The sequence below is a fragment of the Suhomyces tanzawaensis genome (assembly GCF_001661415.1).
Source record: "Suhomyces tanzawaensis NRRL Y-17324 unplaced genomic scaffold CANTAscaffold_1, whole genome shotgun sequence".
In the NCBI taxonomy this organism is placed as follows: domain Eukaryota; kingdom Fungi; phylum Ascomycota; class Pichiomycetes; order Serinales; family Debaryomycetaceae; genus Suhomyces; species Suhomyces tanzawaensis.
The window spans coordinates 1,970,792-1,993,912 of NW_017963636.1; the positions used below are offsets into that span (position 1 = coordinate 1,970,792).

Here is a 23,121-nt window from a genome sequence, read left to right on the forward strand (position 1 = left end):
TCTAAGAGTATAACAGTAGAGGAAATTAAGAGGAGTTTATGGGTGTTTTCCGAACATTATTGTAAGTATGTTACTTGGTGGTTCAACAGGAATGGTGCTACATCAAGGCCGTGTACTCATTAAAACATTATACTATAAACAGAATCACTTTTCCGAAATCATATTTACATCAAACCATCCGAGAAAGTCGTCGTCTTGGTAATTATCGTTATTCAACCATCCATTCGATTGTTGCTGGAAGAAGTTATCGTACTGACCAGCTACGCCATTGTTATGGCCATTTTGCACGTAAATAGGCTGGTCCATCGATGGCGACTGCAAACCACTACCCATGTACATGGAGTTGCTGGGCAACGGATCCAACGCTTGCTGGTCCACGAAAGCCTGGGTCAAATGTGATTGCGATGGAAGATCCGGAGCTTGCAAAAGGTTTTGGCGACTGAAGTTGGGGGAAGCAGGTTCGATCTTGGGCTTTGGCTCAGTAGAACGTTGGGATGGCAAGTGTGCAGTTTGCTGCACCCTGTCCGCCTTGGAGTTTGCATCATCACTGATAGTGTCCTTCATACTACCAGTGGCCTCGAGCATGGCCAAGGGAATACCATTAATCTCCAAAGGCTTGTTTAGCTCTGTGGCATTCAGGCGAGCCTGGTTCATGGCATGGTCGGTAGGAACTAACGTAGTGATGGTGGTACCATTTGGACTGGTGGTGGTTATGGTCTTAAAGTCGTCCTTGGTAATCTGGTTGTAGAAAGGCAAAGGTGCTGGCCGTTTTCCGTTGGTTCCGTTGGTCTTGTTATGTTGGCTATTGGAATTTGGAATCTTCGTTTCTTCAAGTGGTGGCGAGGAACTGTTGTTTTTATCCATCAATATTCTTCTTCTCGCCTCATGAACACACCAAACCAAATCATAAAACAATGACGCGGTTAAGTGTGATCTCATCCGAGATATGATTGTACCATTGACCTCGTCATTGAGTTCATTGGTGAGAATCTCAGGGTAGGTATATAACACAATATTCAAGTTCTCCAACACCTTTGCATTCCTCGAGATATCGTTCTTCAAGTCTTGCCACGACGATAAGGTGTTTCTCAAAAGACGATGCACTGTGACAATCAGCTGTCTGGCACTGTCCACGTATTTTTCAATCAAGTACCGAGATAAGTGCAACTTGAATAAAATTAAAGCTGAGTACGTCAAGCTCTGTCTAACATAGATGGGTAGTTCAACCAACAGCGTGTTATTACTGAGCATTTGCGACACAATAGTGACCACCCTGGTGGCAGATAAATACGCTGAACTAACGTACTTGACTTGGTCCTCAATTGGGGTTCCAGGTAAGAATGCAAAACAGCAGATCATAAGTTTCATGTACAAGAAATAGACCTCAACGGCTGAACCTTCTTCAATCTTCAACTTGAATCTCAATCTATCCAACTCTCTGTCCAAAATGTTCAAAGATCCGGCTCTGTTCAGGGGTTCCAAAAGACCGTCTGGTCTTGTGACAGAGATACCCATGACATTAACCATTTTGCACTGGAAGATAGACAACGAGATTAAACAACGGAAATCTTTTGGTAAAGACAGATCAATTCTCGCATTTTCAAGTAAGTAGTCTGTCGTGTTGATTGAAGGCGGAAGTCCCAAGACCGAAGACCAGAACTGTTCACAGAAGAATACAGCCAACCAGGATCTAGTTCTCCATTTCTCGGCATCGGGACCAAGACTTACCTGAGTTCTACTAAATTCTTGAATGAACTCACCACCTCTGTGCAAACCTAACTGCAAAGATAAGTTCTTTGCCAAACCAATGAAACGATAGGAACAGTCATCCAACACCTTTTCGTTTGGCAAAGGCCATATTGACAAGATGATCAATGCCTGAATGACATGGGTTGATCTAGGGGTTCTGATCCAACATGTCTCGATGGCAAGTTGCTTAATGAGCGATGCAAGTGACATGTAGAGAGTCGGTTCTGGTTCTGATATGGCTGCTGTCGAAATAACGGCCCAAAACAATAATTGTGACTTGTGGTATAACTGAGTGGCCGACTTCGAATTTATTATGGGAAGGAATTTCAAGAACTTGTTAATAAATCTATCGTGCAATTCATTTGCTTTTTCTAGTGGGACAGATACATCTCCCAAAACAAAATTCAGGATGGGAGCATATTCAGTTTCCTGCTTGATGTGCGGAGTGCTTGCTGATGATGGAGTGTTATCAGAATTTTCTTGCAAAACTTGCGAAAGCTGAGTAGTGCCGGTGCCGACATTGTTATGGGAGGAGTCATTAAGATGATTTATGGGATGATTAAACGTGGTAGGCGAGGGTTCCCAGTGAACTGGAGTGTTTTCGCCCTGGCTTGAATAGGTTACCGATTGCGGTCCAGGTGTGGTGGTATGTGGTTGCAGTTGTTGATGTTGTTGCTGCTGCAAGAAGTTGAGGTTATGTTGATTAATTGCCTGAGTGAGGAGTGATTCATTGCGGGTAAGCATTTCGATCTTAGCCTTGATCTCGTCTACGTCACTCTTCAAAGATTGGATCTGTGAGCCCTTTTTGGGTCTAAACTGAGGATCTATTTCACACTTGAGGCCCATCCGCTGACACCTTTGACACGGGTTGGGATAGTTTTCCGAGGCATCACACTTGATCTTGTGTTGACGACAGAAAGTACACGATGTGACAGGTCTATGGCCAGTTTGCTTTGGCATGGAATCCTCAGACACATCGTCACCAGTGCCATCTGGTGAAGGGGCATCGCTGGGAACCGAAGACGTGTTCTTGCGTTTGTATCTCCTGCTTCCAAAATCATCCATGGACTTGCGCTTCCCCAGGCTCCCTTTGGCCGACAACGGGGTGTTTGTTCTGGATCCAGGCACAGTGATGCCTGGTCCCGAAGGAGTCGAGGGACTTGAGAGAGTGGGTTTTGGTAAAATAGACTTGATCTTGGATTTCATCTTGTTCTTGTCCATTTTTGTGGAGTCAGAAAGACGTTGTTGAGTGGTAGAAAATATGGAGTATTCTCTATCAGGACACCTTCTTGTATTGGACAACAGTTCCAGGTGTTGGGATGTTGGATACTATCGCACGGTGGATGAAAACAGGGTCTGTTTGGATGGCGGAGGTGTAATGAAAGCAAAGAGTCAGATTCTGGAGTAATTCGCCTGGAAGTAGTGCTACGGCCCCTTGTGGGTTACCCGGCCATTACTGATGAAAAAGATAAAAATTTTCTCCGGTTTTTGCGGCGGCCCCGTGCAGGAGCGCTTATTAGGCCACTACCCAAAATAGCAGCCATTAGAGAGCAAAAGACGTGCTTTCCCACATTTCGCCCCCAAAATGGCTGGTGCTGCAGGCCGTGCATATTGTCCAGGTCATCTTGCTGCTGATCGTATAGATAATTGACGCAGCACGTGATGGCTCTCCCTGCAGCCAGTACCCGCCGGTGGCCATGACAGCCAAGCCAAGCCATTTGGCTAGCCGCGAGCTCGTGATGGCTAAGGGCAGGTCTTCCCAAAACTCTTGGCCCCGTTCAACTGCCGCTATTTATTAGCCTGTTCGGCATCGCTTGGATGTGCCGTATCCGTTGGTTTCAGGGTTCAGTGTTTTATGAGAAAAAGGAAGAAATATCAACAAATTTGCATATTCGGTCAAATAGCTTTGGGCGGCATTCCCCAAGTACAAGTGAGCAACAACAGACGAATGATTCGGAAGCAGGTAGTTCTGTTTGGAGTCGGAGAATCTAGAGATTCATATTACAGTTTGTGTTGGTCATGGTTCCACGCATCATAACTTCATTTTACTTCAAACACTTTGTTTTACACTGGTTAAACTAACACTACTGGGATTCTGATTAGATGTTTATTACTAAACCTTGCGTTAACAAACGAACACGCTGGACGGCACACGGCCGTAGGCCGTTCGTATTCTCATTATTCATATACGGTAGAGTGAGATCTCAGTGGCTTGGACCCTGAATTTTCGGAGTTTGTGAGACCTGGTTGATTTTTGGATCAGTCCAATGTTCAACAAATTGCACATTTTCACTCATCTCAGCACCGGGCCTCGACAGTTCCGAGCCACTAATTTTCTTCTTCTTCGACTCTTGGGTCTCCTATACCATCCTCATAGATGGCAAACACACACTCACTTTCGGGAAGACACGGACTGTCATAGATCTTGCAGATTCTGGTCTCTGCGCGTCCCTTCTTGAAAGACAATCTGGTGGTCGACGCGTGAGCGATGATGTTTCCACCAATTGGCTTCTTGGGATCTGGGTTGAACATGCCGGCCATTCCATCGACCTGAGCCACCACCTGGTTGGTGATGACCACGGCAATGCCGAACTCGTCTGCCAATCTCTGTAGAGTACGCATGTACTTTGCCACATGTGTCTGACGTGCACTAAGCTCACCTCTGCCGGAGTAATCGGTACGGTAGAGCGACATGATCGAGTCGACAATAAGCAACGAGAATCTCGATTCTGCCATCATTTGTGCTGCGAGCGAGAGGAGCTGGAGTTGGTGCTCGGCGTTGTAGGCCCTGGCGTAGGCCACGTTATCCAAGCAGTCGTTGGCGTGGAGGCCGTATCTCTCTGCGATCGACACCAATCTGTTGGGACGGAAGGTTCCCTCGGTATCGATATAGAGACACTTACCCTCACCTCCACCCATCTCCACTGGCAACTGGCAGGTGACTGCCAAAGTGTGGCAGAGCTGGGACTTCCCAGTTCTGAACTCACCGAACACCTCTGTGATGGATCCTGTTTCGATGCCTCCACCTAAGAGGGTGTCGAGCTGCTTGGATCCGGTGGTGAGACAGATGAGCTCCAGTCGCCTGGAGTGGAACTCGGAGGCGGTGGTGAAGCCGAGCGGCACGAGCTTGGCGGCCTCATTGGAGATCTTGTCTGCCTTTGCCTCACTGATGCCCTTTACGCCCACGAGGATTCTCTTGGGGGTGTAGGCGATACTTTCGATGGTGTGGTAGCCCTCAGCCTTGAGTTTTTTGATGTCGCTGGCGGAGATACCGTTGCCCTCGAGCTGCTCGATGAGGAGGGGGCCCAGGGCTGCTTCGTCGTCCTCGATCTGGTCGGGGCGTGCTTCTTCTGCGGTCATTGCAAGGTGGCGATGATTGTTTGAGACGCGTTTATGGCGCGACATCAACTGGTAGGTGCGACATCGAGTGTATCGCGACATCCCACCGGTGGGATGTCGCACGGTCTTTGGATCGATGAGATCAGGAAGCGAGACCACAAAACCCCGAGGTCGGGGTGTGAGCGCTGGCCCGCATGAAACAGCTCCATGCAACCGAACGACACTCGTGGCCGGATCCAGTCGAGGCCGGGGAACAAGAGGCAGGGAGGTGGAGGCGCTGGTGGCTAGCCCCACCAGCGGTTCTGGCCAGAAGCAGTCAAGATAAACAGGATGAAACGTCAAGATAAACAGTCTGGACCTTGAGTTCGGACTTGAAACCTTCTGGGGCCGTTGTGACGGGGTTCGGGGTGACGGTGACGGGGATATCGTACGCAGTTCCAGGACGTGCTGCACTGCGGGTGTCAACCACGCAGACTTGGGGTGCACGGCATAACAGGTGGATGGGGCCAACAATAGCGGCCGGGGGTGCGGACTCCCCGCGAGCCAGAATAGGAGGAAAGCTGGGGGGCCAAGCAGGCAGAGTAGGCAGAACACGCAGAGAAGACACCCAGAGACATCGAGACACCCAGAGACATGCTGAGACATGCTGAGACATCCAGAGACATCCAGAGCCACCACACAGAGCCACCACACAGTCGCCCAAGAATAACCTCTCCCGCCAGTGTCTACCCCCGGTGTAGTAACCCACGCCCTGTTGTCTCTGCTCGCTCGTGCCTCGCTAAGCGCAGATTTCCGCCCCCAGCTAGACGATGTGCCCCGTCGTGCCCTGTCCGTTTACCTTCCCAATCCAGCTCGTAACATGGTGCAATTCGGCTCCGGCGTGCGCGCCCCCAAACGTAAACACCGCCCCAGCCAGGAACAATCATTCCAGCACTTAGTCGTAGGGTATTGTTGTTGTTGTTTGGCGGAGCCTACTTCTTTTATACCGATTCATCTGCTTCTGTTCTCCATCTTGGCCTTCCACTTTTTCCCACGAAACACGCCATGGCCTCCCAGGTAATGATGATATCACCAGAGGTGGGCATGGACCAACTGGCCCACCAACTGGCCCACCAACTGGCACAACAAACCCATCCGCTGGCACAACCACTGCAACTGGCACAACCACCGGCTGCTGACCACCACGAATCCTCCTCCTCCGTCGCCTCCCCCGTCTCGTCGCGGGTGGCCAAGCGAGTCCACCGCGAGGTCCGTTTTGGCGCCTACATTCTAGGCTCTACCCTTGGCGAGGGCGAATTCGGCAAGGTCAAGCTCGGCTGGCGCAAGGATGGCAAGCACCCTTCGCAGGTGGCCATCAAGCTCATCAAGCGAGACTCCATTCTCAAGGACTCGGAGTCCGAAATCAAGATCCACCGTGAAATCAACTCGCTCAAGCTCTTGAACCACCCCAACATCGTCAACTTGGTGGAAGTCATGAAGTCCGGCAAGTACATCGGCATTGTGTTGGAGTACGCCTCGGGTGGCGAGTTGTTCGACTACATCCTCCACCACAAGTACCTCAAGGAAAACGTGGCCAAGAAGCTCTTTGCCCAGCTCATCTCGGGCGTGGACTACATGCATTCCAAGGGCTTAATCCACCGTGATCTCAAGTTGGAAAACTTGTTGCTTGACAAACACAAGAACGTCATCATCTCCGACTTTGGCTTCGTCAACTCCTACAACCGTGAAAAGAACGACCTCATGAAAACCAGCTGCGGCTCGCCCTGCTACGCGGCCCCCGAGCTCGTGTTGACCCAATCCCCTTACGAGGGCAGAAAGGTCGACATCTGGTCGGCTGGTGTCATTCTTTACGCCATGTTGGCCGGCTACTTGCCGTTCGACGATGACCCCGAAAACGAGGACGGCTCCGATATCGTTAGATTGTACCACTACATCTGCAAGACTCCGCTCACCTTTCCTAAATATGTGTCTCCGCTTGCTAGAGACTTGTTGAGAAAGATCATTGTTCCGGACCCCAAGAAGAGAATTTCCATGAATGAAATTAGAAACCATCCATGGTTGGCTCCTCACGCTAACTTGCTTTCGATCAGACAACCAGAATGGGACAGAATCCAAAAACAAAAGGATGACATCATGTCGGCTCCTACAAGACAAACGGCAAAGTCCCAAATGCCACCTCAGTACAACCAGAACAAGAGATTCTCCATGGTCAACGAACGCACCAACAGTTCTGCCCTTATGTCTAGTGCTACCAACTCGGTTCATCACACCTCTAATATTCAAAGTGCACAGTCCCATGGCAGATCTTATTCTTCTACCTCCATCAGTCAGCTCTACTCCTCTCCATCAACGTCGTTCTCGATGGCCAATGCAGTTGCTTTGCCAAAGACTGGTTCAACGGCTACTCCTGCGAACCCAGTCAATCCCGCTTCCCAAGAATCAAGCTCGGTCTCTAGTTCTCCAACAAAGTCCGGCTACGTTCCTGGCCATACAAAGTCTGCATCTCTTTCTACTTATCCTTTGGCGTCCAATGCTTTGAAAGCGGTGGTGATTGATGACAACAAGCGCAATTCGATGACTTCTTTGGAATCATTGAACCTTCAAATGCCTCCTCCATCCACCTCCCCTACAAACAAACATTATACCACCTCGAACAGTGGCTTCCACTTCCCACCTCCAACGAGTCTTCCAAGATCGACAACCTACACTGGTACCCCTATTTCAACCATTGTCGAAAGTCCAACCAAGAGACCAGAACAAAGTCCAATGCTTCCTCCTCCTGCACCATTGTCTACCAGATCAACCACTTCTTCTCGTGAGTCGAGCAGATTACCCCACTCAACTAATAAACCAAGACCAACGTCATACCACCCATCATCTATGACTTCGTCGCTCTTATCTGGAGGCAACGGTAGCACATCTGCATTATTGGACTACATCAAGATTCCTTCTCCAATCAACTTGCCAATTCCTCAGTTCCTTTCAACTTCTCCAACCAAGGCTTCGCCAGTGTCCGAGATGTCGGAAGAAACAGTCAGATCACAGCATAACAGCCCATCTCATCCTGCACCTTCAAGGAAGAACTCGGTGGTCACTCATGTACATGTGAATGGGGTATTGAGCAATGAAGGGGAGTCCCCAGACAACTCGAAGAAGAGGAACTCAGTGTTGAGTTACTTGGAAGACAAGATGGATCAATTGGATCTCACAGATGTGCAGGCAAGCCCTATCAAGGGTAGCTCCGCTTCACCCATCATTGGTGGTCCTGAAATCGCCTTGACTCCACAAATAAACCAGCTGCCAACATTTGATATTCAAACAGTCTCACCCACTGTCCAAACGGATGAAAAGGCACACTGGAAGGATAAAATTGCAAGTGCAACCCCCTCAAGAGAGGTCACACCTGAGTTTACCACAAGTACAGTGAAGGATAAGCATTTGAGCATGACTGTGGAGATGGTGCAAGAAAAGTCACAAGAAACTGTGGACTCGTTGCCAAAGAAGGATAATAGGCTTGAAGAACCATTGAGTGTGAAGCCGAAGACTAAAAAGAAGTCTCCAGCACCAGCTGTCGAGTCAAGGACCGAGAGGTCTATGAAGAAAATACTGAAGGATGAAGACAAAGAAAACAAAGAAGCCAGAGAAACCAAAAAGCGGAATAGGTTCAGTTTATTATCATTGTACAGTAGTTATAACACTCCGGCATCAGGAAACGGTAGTACAAGTGACGTCGCTACTACATCTACCACATCATCTTCTCCCTCGGTCAGTTCCAAGAAAGTGTTGGAGCCAACAGATTTGAACGTACCTCCTGCATCCTCAAATTCCTACAAGGAACAACAGAAAAGAATCCATTCCGGGTCTTCTTCTAATTCACGTAAGTCCAACCAATCTAGTACCGGCAGCTCTTCTGCTAGTGGCAAAGAAGCTAGTGCTGCTAGAAAGGTGATGGACTTCTTTAAGAGAAGAAGTGTGAGAATAGGTTAAATTGCCAGGATGTTTATGAGTTACGAATGTTTGTATTTTACGTCTATCCGATTAATTTTTAATTTGTTGCGCTTTTGATGACTGCTACTGATATAGCTAGATTGGGTAATGTACACGTATGAGTAATTGGCTTGTAGAGTTATCGACCGAGCTTGGCTCGGTTGCAAAGTGTAGGGTCTCGGCATAAGGGGAATATGGGGTAGGCAACATATGACTAATAGTACCAGGTCGTCCGCAACCAAAGCCACACACGTGACTGCCATCTATAATAGCTTACAAGAAGTGACAATTTCACTTAAAACTCATCAACATGGAAGAGGATATAGATCCAGGACTACTGAGCACGGGACCTCCACCCCAAGAGACTCCCAGAGGCTCACCGCCGCGAAAACCGTACCATCCTCATATCATCGACTTGGAGTCAGAGTACGAATCTGATTCCAAAGATGACCTAGACGATTCCGATTCTGAAGGCGCCGATGCCGCTGTTGCTGCTGAATCCGAGCCTGAATCCGAATCTGAATCTGATGACGACTACACCAACGAAACCCTCTCCTCGACAATCACCAGAGAGATCCAACAGGGGACATATGTCTGCCTAGTGTGTACCAGTGAGATCGACCACACATCCAAGGTGTGGTCGTGCCGCTCGTGCTATCGAGTTTACGATCTTGATTGTATCAAGGATTGGGCCATCAGGGGTTCATCCACAGATAAGTCCAGTAAGAACTGGAGATGTCCCTCTTGTAACATTGCCACCAACAAGATTCCTTCTCGTTTTACTTGCTGGTGTGGCCAAGTTACCAACCCGACCAACAACCCGTTGGTTCCCTTCAGTTGTGGCAACTCATGTACCTATAAGTATGAATCGTGTATTCATAGTTGTAGCTCCATCTGTCATCCTGGCTCCCATCCTATTTGCGGAGCCATGGGCCCAACTATGAAATGTCACTGTGGAAACATGCAGAAGCAGCTTCCTTGTCTCATAACTCCGTATGAGACCGGCTGGGCTTGCCCTGATCCATGTGAGGTCACGCTATGTGACTTTGGCCACAAATGCCCAAGAGGCTGTCATCTGGGCTTTTGTGGATTGTGTGACATTGACATTAATATCCTGTGCTACTGTGGCAAGGAGCACCTTGACATCAAGTGTAGCGAGAAGGACTTGAAAGAATGTCAAGACAAAGACGGCGTGCAGTGGGTAGGAGGCGTTGCCTGTTCCAATAAGACCCGGGTATTTTATGATTGCGAGGTTCACTTCGAGGACTATTCGTGTCAGCCATTATCCTTCGAATCAGCCGTGTGCAAAATGGCTCCTTCCCAAGTCACCACCTGCTACTGTGGAAAGACCACCATCCAGGACAAGGACAGAACCAAGTGTACTGATCCGATCCCCGAGTGTGAGTCTATGTGTGAAAAGCCATTACCATGTGGATGTGTCTGTTTGATGAAGTGCCACGAAGGAGAATGTGAATGCCACAACTATTTCGATGTGAAGTGCTCGTGTGGCAATGAGACATTCATGGTTCCATGCAAATTCATCCAGGACGGCCACAAGCCAAGATGCACCCATAAGTGTCAAGCACTTTTGAACTGCCGCAAGCACTATCACAGAGAACAGTGTTGTGCGTACGAACGGGTGGCCCAGGAGAGAGAGAGACACAAGAAAAAGGCAATCAGAAACAACGTCAGAACCAATTTCGAAGACGATATCATGTCTCTTGAGCCAGCCCATATCTGTACCCGTCCTTGCAACCGTTTGAAAGCTTGCGGGGCCCATTACTGTGAAGCTTTATGTCATAACGGGCCCTGTGGCGTCTGCCTTGAGTCCAGCAATGAAGACTTGGTCTGTCATTGTGGAAAGACCAGGATCGAGGCTCCGGTTCGATGTGGAACCAAGCTTGTTTGTCATGAGCAATGTGTGCGTGATAAAGCCTGTGGACACAGAAGAGAAATCCATGAATGCCACGAGGACTCTGTCAATTGTCCAAAATGTACCGTTTTGGTTGAAAAGGAATGCAACTGTGGTCTCAAATCAGATGTGCCTGGTGTTCTTTGTTCTCAAGATAACGTCTCGTGTGGTAACATATGTACGGTTGCCAAATCTTGTGGACATCCATGCTTGAGAGTTTGTGCGTCGAAGTGCACCAAGGACAACATTCACGATAGTTCAACCATTTGCAGAGCCCAGTGTAACAAGATTAGGAAGAGTTGTCCCCATACCTGCAAGCTCAAATGCCATCAGAACAAGTCTGGCAGAAGCAAGGACTGTGATGTTACCCGATGTACTGAAATGGTTACAGTCACGTGTGAATGTGGCAGAATTGACAAGAAAGTACCTTGTGGAAGCACAAGAGATGAACCAAGTAATATTGGAAACATCTTGGAGTGTGATGAAAGTTGTGCCCAGGCACAGCGTGATAGAGCCTTGAAAGAGGCATTTAGCTTCTCTGCTGAAGATTCAAAGAAGGTTTCCGATCAGGATTTCATTTATCCAGACTCCATCTTTGAAACGTACGAGAAGCAAACCAATTGGTGCTCTCGAGTCGAGAACTTGATGAGAGCTTTTATTGAGGACTACAATCTTCAATTAGACAACGGTATCAAATCACCTAGAAGAACCTTCCACTTCCAAGCAATGAGCAAGCCTCAGAGAGCTTTTATCCATGGCTTGGCAGAAACTATGAACTTGTATTCAGAGTCACAGGACCCCGAGCCAAAGAGATCAATTTTCATTGTAATTACCAGATTAACCAAGCTCCCAATCTATTCCATCACTGAGGCGTTGAGGCTCAGAAGGGAAGCTTTGTTTGAAGCATCAAGATCCGCGCTCACTTCTGAGGAAGTGAGCAATACATCTTTCAATGCATTGGTGATCCAAGATGTGTTCTTTGGAATTACTAAGGAAGACCTAGGAAATGCTTTAGCAAGAGTTGTCGAAGATTTCAGTCTTGCCAGCTATGTTCTTAGTTGGATCAAGGACTCTACCTTTGTCTTCTATTCTAAAGAGTTATTGAAAGCGGGTACCGAAGAGTATGTGCAAGAATTGACCAAATTGGTGAGTATTGTACGGTCACTTATGAGAGAAAAATCATTAGCTTTTGATTGCAAGTTGTGCTTGATCGACGAAGAAGCGACGATAATCTTGAAAACCGAAGGCAGAAAGCCACCAGCTAACGAGAATTCAAGTGCTGGATCCGAGAAACAGAGTAACAACATTTATGATGTTTTGGGAGAGGAGGAGATCGTCGCACAAAAAGCCGAGGACAAGACAGAAATATCCATGGATGGCACCACTGAGCCTGCTCTTGATTTGGAAAACGCAAAGAAGCAAGAAGACTCACAGGAGCCAGAAAATCCAAAGGAACCAGAAATCACAAAGGAGCATGATTCCACCAGCGATCAGTCGCTACAGGAATCGACTACATTAGAATCAGATGACTCGACCCATGTCGATGAAGCTGGTTCTGAAGACGTATCCAGTTAAATATGCATTTTGATAGTGCATGAGCTAACTATTTGCATCCGCAATTCTAGACAGTATGTACACATTTATTAATTACACAGTTTCTTGCTGTTTAGAAGCTTCTGAACTTGTAGGCTCAGGCTGTCCAGCATTTTCACTATCCTCTTTCTCCACGACAGCGGGTTTGGTGGATTCTTCTCCCTGGGTTTCACCATGGTCATTACCTTCACCTTCACCGTCACCTCCCTTCTTCTTGTGTCTTCTTCTCTTTTTTGGCTTTTCCTCATCGGCTTCACCAGGTTGTTTAGGTTCTGGCTTCTTCTTCTTTACACTCAAAGGATTGGGACCCTTTGGACCCTTTCTCTTCTTCTTTGCAGGGCCATCTTCCTCGGTTTTGACAGGCTTAACTTCTTCTTCCACAGGCTTGCCGGCGAACTTGGCGTCGTTCAATCCCTTAGTTAACTTCTTTCTTTCGAACCGTTCTGAAAACTTGGCACTGGCATCAGATAATGGCTCCATCACCATTACTGAACGGTTCATGTAGATCAATGGAACACCGGGGATCTTACGCAACAACCTTCTTAGATCGATGCTTTGCGAGGCTATGATGTATCTATGCTTGTTTTCTCCGTCTATGCTGGTGATAGACTCTATGCACTTATCTGGATTAATGGCTTCACGATGGTTACATTTTCTTCTCTCAAAGGTCTTGGCCACGTCAATAGCTCGCTGGTTCTTGCTATCGTACAAGGCTTGCATGCAGCACTGGGTGATCATAGGTTTGGTTTCTCCCTGGACAGTTCTGTTCAAACCTTTGTCTATTTCAAAAGAGGCATTGGTGCAAGTCAACACAAGTTCTGCATCCACAATGGTTTGATATGGTTCTCTGAATTTGAAGGTATGGAGGTAAACCACCATCTGCTTCTTGTAAGCTTTAGCTCTCTTTTGTCTCATGGCGTAGGTTGGAATAGATGGTCTAGTTTCAAGATATGCGATGAGGTTGTATGGATCCGGGGAGTGTATATAATGCGCACACTAGATAAACCCACCAAGAAGACTAGGTGGCTAAAAGGCAATCAGCAGCCGATGTGTTCATGCATATAGTGCAAGTGTAGTGCCATGCTCCTGATTGGCTTGTATTGGTGTTTATGGAACTTTCTAATTCGTACTGGTGCTTGATAAAACCTAATTTTTTCGAATTAAATTTATTGTGCCAGTTGATGCTAGTCGTCAATTTCTACAGAGTACCCTTCATTTCATCACAAATGTGTAGGTTACTTTATGCTGATCTATGTAATTTTAACGTGAATAAGCTGTGGGTACATGTTGTGAAATTGTACCCAAGCGACTCATTTTCTAGTTCCCTTTACAAGTATGGGAATCATTCCTCCAGTAGGAATGGTAAACTTCCTATGTCCGACCACAGTAATGAACGAGCGGATAGTGCCTGCGTGTGAGGTGATGGAGACGAAGGAGTTCTCACTATTGAATTGCAACTTGTCGTCCTCGAATAACTCTTGCAATACACCATTAATTCTCAAAAACTGCTGGTGGAGCTCTTCTCTTACTGGGTTGTACTTGACTGCCAACTCATCCGATTCCGTGAAACTAGGTTCAAAGGTCAAGAATGGGAATTTTTTCCCAATGTCAGATTTGGGAGCTCGTTGATGACACAAGTGGACACCAATAGTTTCCCGCAAATTCTCAAGGACAACGGGCAGAGGGATACTCTGGTCCTTCCAAGTACGTTCTAGGGTCTTGATCGAGCGCAGCAATGGCGACACGTAGAATTTCGTGGGAAATGGGGCTCCTTCGCGGAGTTGGTTGTTCCAAGCCACGCAGTTTTCATCGGCCTGTTTGACCCCTAGCTCGGTGAGTTCGGCATCGGGGCCCCAGGTGATCTCGTTATCGGTCCCTAAAAACCGCCATTTTGCAAACCACTCTTCTTTGGGGTATTTTTGCAGGGCTATGTTGTGCCATCCTTGCCCATGTCTGGCAAGGAAGAGCACTTTGTATGCCACGTTTGGAGGTGACTTCTCATTGAGCTCATCAACCTCTCTCTTCAACTGCTCCCAGGGCTTGGTGATGCCGAAGTTCTCGTTCACATAGTCGAATTTCATGTCATCTGTCTCGAGGGAAGCCTGCTTGAAGAAGCCTTGCACTGTTTCAAACCTCCAGTTGACATCACATTTGGCCAAATTTTGGAAGTAGAGGTCGTCTTGGTCCAAGTCGCCATGTGCATCCACCCGGTCTCGGGCATTGGGAACCATGGAACTCATTGCGGGTGTCGGGCCGGGGAATGTGTCGCAGCTAATGGTCGCAACTGAATGGTTCCTGGCTCAGCAGCGATTCATCCGCATTAGGCACAGTCTGCACTTTACGTCGGCCCAGCGCCAACGGTTTGCATGTTGCATGTGTTTAGCTTTACACGTTACACCTAGACCACCTCGACTAAAAAATCCACTTATCACTGTTTATCACGCCAACGAGGGTTCTGCAAGATGTCCGAGCAAGACGCCATGGACGAGAACCTGAAGAAGAGAAGTCATGAGCAATTGAATGGCGAAAACACAGAGCCTAAATCGCCAGCACCAGATACTACGGTCAAAACAGAGGAGAATGGCACTACCGAAGATGGGGTGGAGCCGAAGAAGGTGAAGCTCGAAGAGCCCGCTAACGGCGATGACAAGAATGACACAGAATCCAAACAAATTGACGCAACCAACGGGACAGCACAGGAAGACGCTCAAATCGTGGTTGTTCCACCAACTGTGCCCCAATTGTTTTACAGTCCTCTCAAGACGGGATTGGTTTATGATGTCAGAATGAGATACCACGCCAAAATATTCACTTCTTATTTCGAGTACATAGATCCCCACCCAGAGGATCCTCGCCGTATTTACAGGATATACAAACGGTTGGCAGAGGCTGGGTTAATCCAGGATAGTTCCTTGGCTGGTACCGAAGATATCGGTCCGTTGATGGTAAAGATTCCCATCAGGGAGGCTACTGCAGAAGAGATATTGGAGGTACATTCCGAGGCGCACTTGCAGTACATTCAATCGACGGAACTGATGAATAGAGAACAATTGTTGGAGGAAACAGAAAAGGGAGACTCCATCTACGTGAATAACGATTCCTACATTTCGGCCAAGTTATCCTGTGGTGGTACAATCGAGGCTTGTAAGGCAGTGATCGAAGGTAAAGTGAAAAATTCCCTTGCAATCGTTAGACCGCCAGGCCACCATGCCGAGCCCGATACTCCAGGAGGTTTCTGCCTTTTTAGCAATGTTGCAGTGGCAGCGAAAAACATTCTTAAGTCATATCCCGAGTCAGTCCGCAAGATTGTTATTGTGGATTGGGATGTCCACCATGGTAATGGTACTCAAAAAGCATTCTATGATGACCCAAGGGTGTTGTATATTTCGATTCACAGGTATGAGAATGGTAGGTTTTATCCAGGAACAAAAGCTGGTGGCTCAGACATGGTGGGTGAAAAGGAGGGTGAAGGTTACAATATCAACATTCCTTGGAGAAGTTCTGGCGTGCATGACGGTGATTACGTCTATGCATTTAACAAAGTTATCTTACCCATAATTGCAGAATTTGATCCTGACTTAACCATTGTCAGTTCTGGCTTTGATGCTGCCGATGGTGATATAATTGGTGGCTGTCACGTTACACCAGCAGGCTATGGGTTCATGACACATGCGTTGAAGGGAATAGCCAAGGGTAAGGTTGCAGTTATTTTAGAAGGTGGATACAACTTAGACTCCACTAGTAAGAGTGCTTTAGGTGTTGCCAAAGTTTTGGTGGGTGAAGTACCGGAGGACACAATTTCGTTGCAGCCCCATTTGGATACAATCGAAGTTATCGATGAGGTTTTGAAGATTCAATCAAAGTACTGGAAATCCTTGAAACAGGGCTTACCAGGAAAGTCGTTTGATGAGATTTATGATTTGTCCAATGAAAATGAAAGTTATAATCTTGTGAATATAGCTGAACCAATACGGTCTCATCAATTGTCGGACTTATTCAACAGACATTCCTTCATTAGCATTCCCATCATTCCAAAATTTACTGCCAATGAAAAATCTAATTCATTTACAAATGACTTGCCGCCAAACTTGGATGATATTATTGTTGCAAGTCCTAACATTTATGACTGTTCTATTGTAATTTTAACTATCCATGATCCTCCTGATATTTGGGCGAATGTCAACCCAATAAATGGAAATATAGAGGCAAACTCATCAATCGTTTTGCAACATCCCTTGACTCAGATTATGGCCAAAATAAAACAGGAGACCGAAAATAATGATTCCACGCAATCTAACGACAATATTGGGTATATTGATATTAATATTCCTTCATATCAATTTCCAATTCCTGCAGGCTCCTCTGCTTCAGGGCAATCTCGAAGCTATAACCCAACCATTTTTGCTCAAGAACTCTTGTTGTACGTCTGGGACAATTATTTAGCATACTTTTCCCAATTGAAGAAGCTAGTATTCGTCGGATTTGGTAATGCTTATCAATCAATTGTCCACTTGTATGGAAAGAGACCATCGCAGGAGATCAAGGAGTTGGTTAAAGGTACGGTTGCTTTCGTAGGAAGGTCTAGTTTGAAGTCATTAGTTTTGGCAATGGATGAATCAATGGTGGACTGGTACTATCAAAATTCAGTGGTATTTACGAGTTGTCTAAATGCTTGTTGGCAGGGTACCAATGGGACTATTGGAAGAGGGGCATCTGTTAAATCCGAAGCAAACGGTGCTGACGATGGAAGTAAAAGACCAAGAAGAAAATTCGGTAGAGTTTTGAGAGCCAATGCCGATGGACTTTTTGATGTGATAAATGAAAAGTTTGATGAAGGGATGGATTTCATTCTTGATTCGATCGAGGATTACTCCTCGAGTGATACCAATAGCTAGAAGAAAGTGCCAAGGGAAGTTGTTACTGCACTGACAAATTTATTTTACCCGAAGCATGATTTAACTGGTTAGTCGCTTTCTTTGACTGTATGCGAAATCTGCAGAGAACTACAATAATGAAAAGACATTACAGATATGTTGTTACATCTTTACAACAATACTCAGAATAACCATCATCTTGATTACGTTTGAAAGTCTGCCGGATAAGCGCTCCCAAATGACTTCTATACCTTGTACTCTATCAATAAATGTATAATTAGGACTGAAGCCGAATACTATAATGCTTATACGTAACTAGGGAATCTTTTAGAAAATTGCTTTTCTAAGTCGTCAATGTCTGGAACCGATACATCGCTGGAAGTGCTGAGCCTTCTGTTATGATCGATTTCTGACTGTCCCGTTTTAAGATGCTTAGGTTTGACAGGCTTGGGAGGTACCTTCTTATACGAAGAAGAAGTAGACAATTTCAGGGAGGGTTTTGGAATACTAGTTTGTATGCCCTTTGCCAACGGAACACTTGATACTGAGATAGATTTCTGTACTGGTTGGCGAGGGGCCTCGGGCACCTTCTGTCTTAACTTCCTTGTGGATAAACTATCTGGCACTTTAGGAGGAGTTAAATTCTTTGATCTATACCCATTATATTGGCTATCCTCTTCGGAACTTGAAACATATTGGGTACTATTGATGGCATCAATATCATCAACATCTTTAACTTCCGTATATTTGCCATAACCTTCAGCTGTTCTTGGGGTCGTTTCTTGTGGATTCATCAACAACTGCATTCTCCTTTGTATTGACAATTTTTTAGCTGGTTCTGGAGCTTGCTTGTCAGTCATTGATTCTTCAGGACTACTACTAGTTTTTCTGAAACTGTTTCCAGTTAAAAGTTGTTTGATAGAGGTAATGCTTGATCTTTTAGACCTCGACTTTGTTTGGTCATGTCCAGTGTGATTTTCGTTGATACTGTTACCCGTGCTTATTCTTCTTAAATTATTCTTCAAAGAGGCCTTGAAGCTTCCTCCTGTATTCTGCCTTGAATTCACTTTATGTGATTCTTCTTCTTTACTCCTCAAGAATTCTAACATACTACCCTTTTCATCTTCCAACCTATGTCCAAGATCATCACTGCTTCTGTGTAATGCTTGTTGGACATAATTCTGTATCGAAGTTGAGGATTTGCTTTGGGGCTTATCATTCAAGTAAATACTCTTTGGTCTCGATGCCTCAGGTGTATTTTCTTTCTTGGGAGTGGAGTAGGTAGACTTTGGTCTTGGTTGCACTTTACCAACAGTAGGGAGATTCACGGTTGCGGATTTCAAATATTTCAGCTTATCTATCGAAGAGAAAGGATCTGCAGGCTTGTTGTTCTTGAGATGGTGCTTAGTATAATCTTCCTGTGGACGCAGTGGCAATTTGGGTTGGTCTTCCTTTTCGGTGACGAGCTTGCTATGTTTGACACTGTATGGAATAACACTAGGAACTTGAGTACCCATCATTTGAGCAATTTCTCCTAACAATTGCACGGCATTAGGCCTCCTTCTGGGGTCTTCTCTGAAGCAGCATTTGATGATGTTCTTTAGTCTAGGAGAAAACATCAGGCCAGGACGATCATGGAATCTCAAGGTTGTCCCACACGAAAGAATTGCAAGCTCCAAATCTTCCATGGATTTTTGATTAGGCAGCTCGAAGGGAGTTGTGTAGTAGCATAGCTTGTAGAGGAAACATCCTAAGGCCCAAATGTCCAGTTTGTCGTCTATGGGAAAACCTTTGGATAAGTCTATCATCTCAGGAGCTCTATACTGAGGAGTGGTGTGGTTCATTATGTCGTCTTTCGTAGCATGTAGCTCCTGGGGGGTTTTTGGAGCGGGAATGTAGGGGACGGATGAGCCAAAGTCACATAACTTGAATACTCCCTGGGAGTCTATGAGCACGTTTTCTATCTTGATATCTCTATGAATTAATGGAGGATCCAAGTGGTGGCACATGGCAACACCGATAGTGACTTCAAACATGATCTTTAGGATCTCGGGTTCCGTCAACTTGTCCACAAGCCTGGTGTTCATGAGATCAATCAATCCGTTGTTTTCACAGTACTCCATGAGCAAGAACACCTCGTACTGCTGGTCCGTCGAGTTTCCGTTGGAGCTCTGCCCACCAGGAGCACCGGCAGCGAGTCTTGATGCATGCGAATCAATGTATGATACTATGTGTTTGTTGCCTCTGAGACGTCTCATGGCGTCCACCTCTTGGCGGAGCAAAGTCAACTGCCATTTGTTGGGGACAACCACCCGCTTCAAGCAGGCGATGGACGATCCGTGAAAAGGCGGGTCAATTGTGCATGTGTAGACATATGCAAACCCACCTTCGGAGATGTATTGGATAATGGACACATTGTGACTTCCCACAGTCAACTTGGTGCCACTGGCATAGGCATTCGGAGGAGGGACTGGCATAGGGGATATGTGGCTGATTCGATGGCAGTAGAAGCCGAAGAGCCGTAGGTAAGATGGTATGGGAGGCCCGCTCTGTGGGGTTTGATCGGCTGGTGATGTGCCTAGGGTTGGTGTTGGCGTTACGTAACTAGTGATTTTCTTGATCACGCTTGGTAGTGCACACAGGCGTATGGGTAGTAGGAGATATTGGCAAGGCAGGGACAAATGCTAAGCAGCAGGCAAGGGGTGCGAGTAAGCGGTGGAAAATGTCTGGGCAGATCTCGTGGGGGCTGCGGGGAAGCAACGGCGGGGCCTGTTCCTTGCTGGTGATACCTGGCATGGTGGGGATGGATGGGCGCAGTTGCGGCTGAATCAGCGCTGACGTAATATGCCACGAGACAACGGAAATAGTCAATCGTAATAATTAACAGTATTTGCTATCGCACTATCGAGATGTATCACCTCTCAATGTTCTTAGTTAGCAAAGTGAATATCACGCCTCTACTAAGCAGATGTATCATCCATTAATGTTCAGCTCAGATAGCAATGTACCTCTCGATGCACTTCTTATTTTGTTGGTGACCCTAAATAGTGCTCCTCAATATTTCATGTAGTTTCAAAACTAAGTAAAAGACAGTTCAATCCGAAGAGTTCACTAGAGATAAAATTATTCTAACAAAGAGTGACTCACTTTCACCGCTTCAATCCAATGCCTTACATATCTAGTTTATTTTATCTTCGTATGGTTATCCAACCCGATACAATCGAAAAGATGGAATCACTCTAGTCACGTCCATACATTGGCGGCATGAAGATTAAAGCATAGAGGAAATTCTTTGGGGAATAGAATTACTTTTGAAATCGTTGAACCTAATAAAGAGTTAGTTTCAAGCCACACTACTGTACAATGTTAGTATTGGGGTATGCACTCGGCTATTGAACCCTTGCTTTGATTCTTCATGTTATTATAGTTCCTGGCTGCTTATTAGTGTGGCTCTCAAACGATGGTTACACCTTGGAACGCAAACCCCGCTACCGGCCCGGAGCATGTAAGGTCACCCAGGGGCGATACCGGTTGTAATTACCACTACCAGTTGCCGCTAGTAGGACCGCAAAAGGCACTCCGAAGGATGTGCCGTTTAATACGAGGTGGTTCATGCGGCCCGGTTAGGCAATCTCTCGTGGGAACGGCGGTCTCCGTACCTGGCGGGATAGCGGGCGGATACGGCAAGATCGTTAATACGACATGCAAGGTATGATAATACCGGGAGCAGGAAATTCTGCGGGTGCATTCTTCGCTGCACGGCAGGCGTTTGTGTTAGAAGGGGATTCGCCAATCTTCTATTACGTAAGCTCACACCATGAATTATGTAAGCAAATAAATTTATGGGTGTGCGATGAGCTAGGCAACCACCATACGATGAAGCTCTACTTCGAGGCCGAACAGTTCCTCAAGCCCAACGGCAGGACAAACGGAAGCTTGCAGTCCCGCATCTTCAATGACAAGAAGCTCACCAATTCGCCCAAGCACGTGTTTGCCGTGGTGTACTCCACCCTCAAGTACAAGGACTACATTGTAGAGGTGATACGGAAGTCAAAGATCAAGCTGCAAATGGTCAAGCCCAAGGTCAGCGAGGAGTTGTTGATGCTCCTCGTGCACGACTTGTTGTTTTCGCCCAAGGGCCGTATCCAGCTGGGCAAGCATCCTATCAAGGACGCCTTTCTCAAGCACCGCACCCGGCTCCAGGCCGAGTTCACCAAGCTCAAGTTGCGCTACAAAGTCAAGGCAGCTTCTGAGTTGCCCACCGAGGAGGCTGACGGCGACGAGACCCCTGTCAGGTGGTTCCGGATCAACACCATCAGGTGCGACAATGCTGCGGTGGCCAGCCAGCCCTGGTTCGGTGCGCTCCAACGGGTGTCCAGCATAGACGAGATCTGCCAGCCAGGAGTGATATACCACGACGAGTACATCCCCCATTTGTACGGAGTGCACCCGCGCGAAAAGATAACGTCCACCCAGGCGTATCTCGACGGACAGATCATCATCCAGGATCGGGCCTCGTGCTTCCCGGCTCATATCTTGAACTACACGCCTCACCAACACATCATCGACGCCTGTGCCGCTCCCGGCAACAAAACCACCCACAATGCCTCGTACGTAGCCGCCAACGGCGTGGTGTATGCGTTCGAGCGCGACCCCAAACGAGTCAAGGTGCTCAAGCTCATGTGCGACAAGGCCACTGGCCCCCAGCGCAAGTTGATCCAAATCACGAATGCCGATTTCACTTCTACAAACCCTTCGGACTTTGATCTGGTCACTGGACTAACCGTCGATCCTTCCTGCAGTGGGTCAGGCATTTTTGGTCGTGCCCTTGAGGAACAGGACAAAGAAGAAATCGATACCGAACGGTTGGCCAAGTTGGCGGGGTTCCAGTTCAAGATAGTCAAGCATGCGTTGCTGTTTCCTGGCGCCAACCGTGTGGTGTACTCCACTTGTTCCATCCACCCGCACGAAAACGAGCGGGTGGTGGTGGACCTACTCAGCGATCTGCAAGTGCAGGCCCAGGGCTGGAAATTGGATTTGCGCAACCGGGTGCTCCCCAAGTGGCCCCGCAGAGGCTGGAAAGAGGAATTCTCCGCGGTGGCCGGCGGCGATGAGGCCAAGATGGAGGAGTTGGCGGGAGGTTGCGTCAGGGCCGTGCCCAAAGAGGATGGAGGTATCGGGTTTTTTGCGGCCTGCTTCACCAGAGAGCCCCGCTCCACCGCTTAGCGGACGCCTCGTATGTTGCTGGCTGCCCTTTGGCGAGGTGGCCCTGGCTAAACCATCTGGATTCCTCTGCATAAGTATCGAGTATAATAATAGTATTAATGGTATTATTTAGCCTTACCACTGGTTGTGCACAATCAGGGCTTTTGTGTAAGGGCCTGTGTGCTGAGCGCGGGCCATGAAACTAGTGGCCTTTGTTGTGACACGCCGGAAATGCACCGGTGTGATCTATCATCCAATGGAGCGCCGAGAATTTCCTCCTGTCAGCTGTCAAGTGAGGAAATTAGGTGAGCCGCTCGTAGATGGCACGATCACGGGGATTGGGGTAGATAGCGAGTGTTGTCACCGTGATAACTGTGGGCCGCCAAGATCACCAGACCCTTGGTTGTAGCTGCCGATGGGCCCATATCCCCTGGTTCTGGCGGCCTTCTCTCAAATGCCGCT

The 23,121-nt window shown here is 47.2% G+C and overlaps 9 protein-coding genes across 9 annotated transcripts; 5 read left to right on the top strand and 4 right to left on the bottom strand.

Moving 5' to 3' along the window:
• Positions 1–144: 144 nt before the first annotated feature.
• Positions 145–2,709, bottom strand: SEF1 (Sef1p; the record flags this gene model as incomplete). Its single annotated transcript, XM_020209092.1, has 1 exon — positions 145–2,709. One exon carries the CDS (start codon positions 2,707–2,709, stop codon positions 145–147), a length of 2,565 nt encoding a protein of 854 aa, XP_020067308.1.
• Positions 2,710–3,152: 443 nt separating this feature from the next.
• On the top strand, positions 3,153–3,932 carry CANTADRAFT_137502 (uncharacterized protein). The gene is made up of 2 exons (XM_020206274.1): positions 3,153–3,386; positions 3,510–3,932. The coding sequence occupies exons 1-2, from the start codon at positions 3,335–3,337 to the stop codon at positions 3,785–3,787; spliced, it is 330 nt and encodes a 109-aa protein (XP_020067309.1). The 5' UTR covers positions 3,153–3,334; the 3' UTR covers positions 3,788–3,932.
• A 2,359-nt stretch (positions 3,933–6,291) lies between these two features.
• On the top strand, positions 6,292–9,075 carry CANTADRAFT_29155 (protein kinase; the record flags this gene model as incomplete). The annotated part of the gene is made up of 1 exon (XM_020208275.2): positions 6,292–9,075. A coding segment is annotated over one exon (2,784 nt), but the record flags the coding sequence as incomplete, so codon positions are not given.
• Positions 9,076–9,385: 310 nt separating this feature from the next.
• On the top strand, positions 9,386–12,562 carry CANTADRAFT_88109 (uncharacterized protein; the record flags this gene model as incomplete). Its single annotated transcript, XM_020211423.1, has 4 exons — positions 9,386–9,468; positions 9,497–9,501; positions 9,522–12,322; positions 12,347–12,562. 4 exons carry the CDS (start codon positions 9,386–9,388, stop codon positions 12,560–12,562), a joined length of 3,105 nt encoding a protein of 1,034 aa, XP_020067311.1.
• Positions 12,563–13,086: 524 nt separating this feature from the next.
• CANTADRAFT_24814 (rRNA-binding ribosome biosynthesis protein) lies at positions 13,087–13,786 on the bottom strand (the record flags this gene model as incomplete). The annotated part of the gene is made up of 1 exon (XM_020207229.1): positions 13,087–13,786. A coding segment is annotated over exon 1 (409 nt), but the record flags the coding sequence as incomplete, so codon positions are not given.
• A 104-nt stretch (positions 13,787–13,890) lies between these two features.
• CANTADRAFT_44875 (uncharacterized protein) lies at positions 13,891–14,820 on the bottom strand (the record flags this gene model as incomplete). Its single annotated transcript, XM_020209151.1, has 1 exon — positions 13,891–14,820. The coding sequence occupies one exon, from the start codon at positions 14,818–14,820 to the stop codon at positions 13,891–13,893; it is 930 nt and encodes a 309-aa protein (XP_020067313.1).
• Positions 14,821–14,931: 111 nt separating this feature from the next.
• Positions 14,932–17,617, top strand: HDA1 (histone deacetylase). The gene has a single exon (XM_020206271.1). The coding sequence runs from the start codon at positions 15,043–15,045 to the stop codon at positions 17,473–17,475; it is 2,433 nt and encodes an 810-aa protein (XP_020067314.1). The 5' UTR covers positions 14,932–15,042; the 3' UTR covers positions 17,476–17,617.
• Positions 17,618–17,759: 142 nt separating this feature from the next.
• On the bottom strand, positions 17,760–19,931 carry PRK1 (serine/threonine protein kinase; the record flags this gene model as incomplete). The annotated part of the gene is made up of 2 exons (XM_020211424.1): positions 17,760–19,625; positions 19,650–19,931. 2 exons carry the CDS (start codon positions 19,929–19,931, stop codon positions 17,760–17,762), a joined length of 2,148 nt encoding a protein of 715 aa, XP_020067315.1.
• Positions 19,932–21,330: 1,399 nt separating this feature from the next.
• On the top strand, positions 21,331–22,680 carry CANTADRAFT_4221 (rRNA (cytosine-C5-)-methyltransferase; the record flags this gene model as incomplete). The annotated part of the gene is made up of 1 exon (XM_020208898.1): positions 21,331–22,680. One exon carries the CDS (start codon positions 21,331–21,333, stop codon positions 22,678–22,680), a length of 1,350 nt encoding a protein of 449 aa, XP_020067316.1.
• Positions 22,681–23,121: the final 441 nt, after the last annotated feature.

Coding starts and splice junctions, on each gene's coding strand:
- CANTADRAFT_137502 (XM_020206274.1), top strand. CDS start 3,335: ATGGCTGGTGCTGCAGGCCGTGCATATTGTCCAGGTCATCTTGCTGCT. Junction 3,387..3,509: donor AGGTCATCTTGCTGCTGATC/GTATAGATAATT, acceptor GGCAGGTCTTCC/CAAAACTCTTGGCCCCGTTC.
- HDA1 (XM_020206271.1), top strand. CDS start 15,043: ATGTCCGAGCAAGACGCCATGGACGAGAACCTGAAGAAGAGAAGTCAT.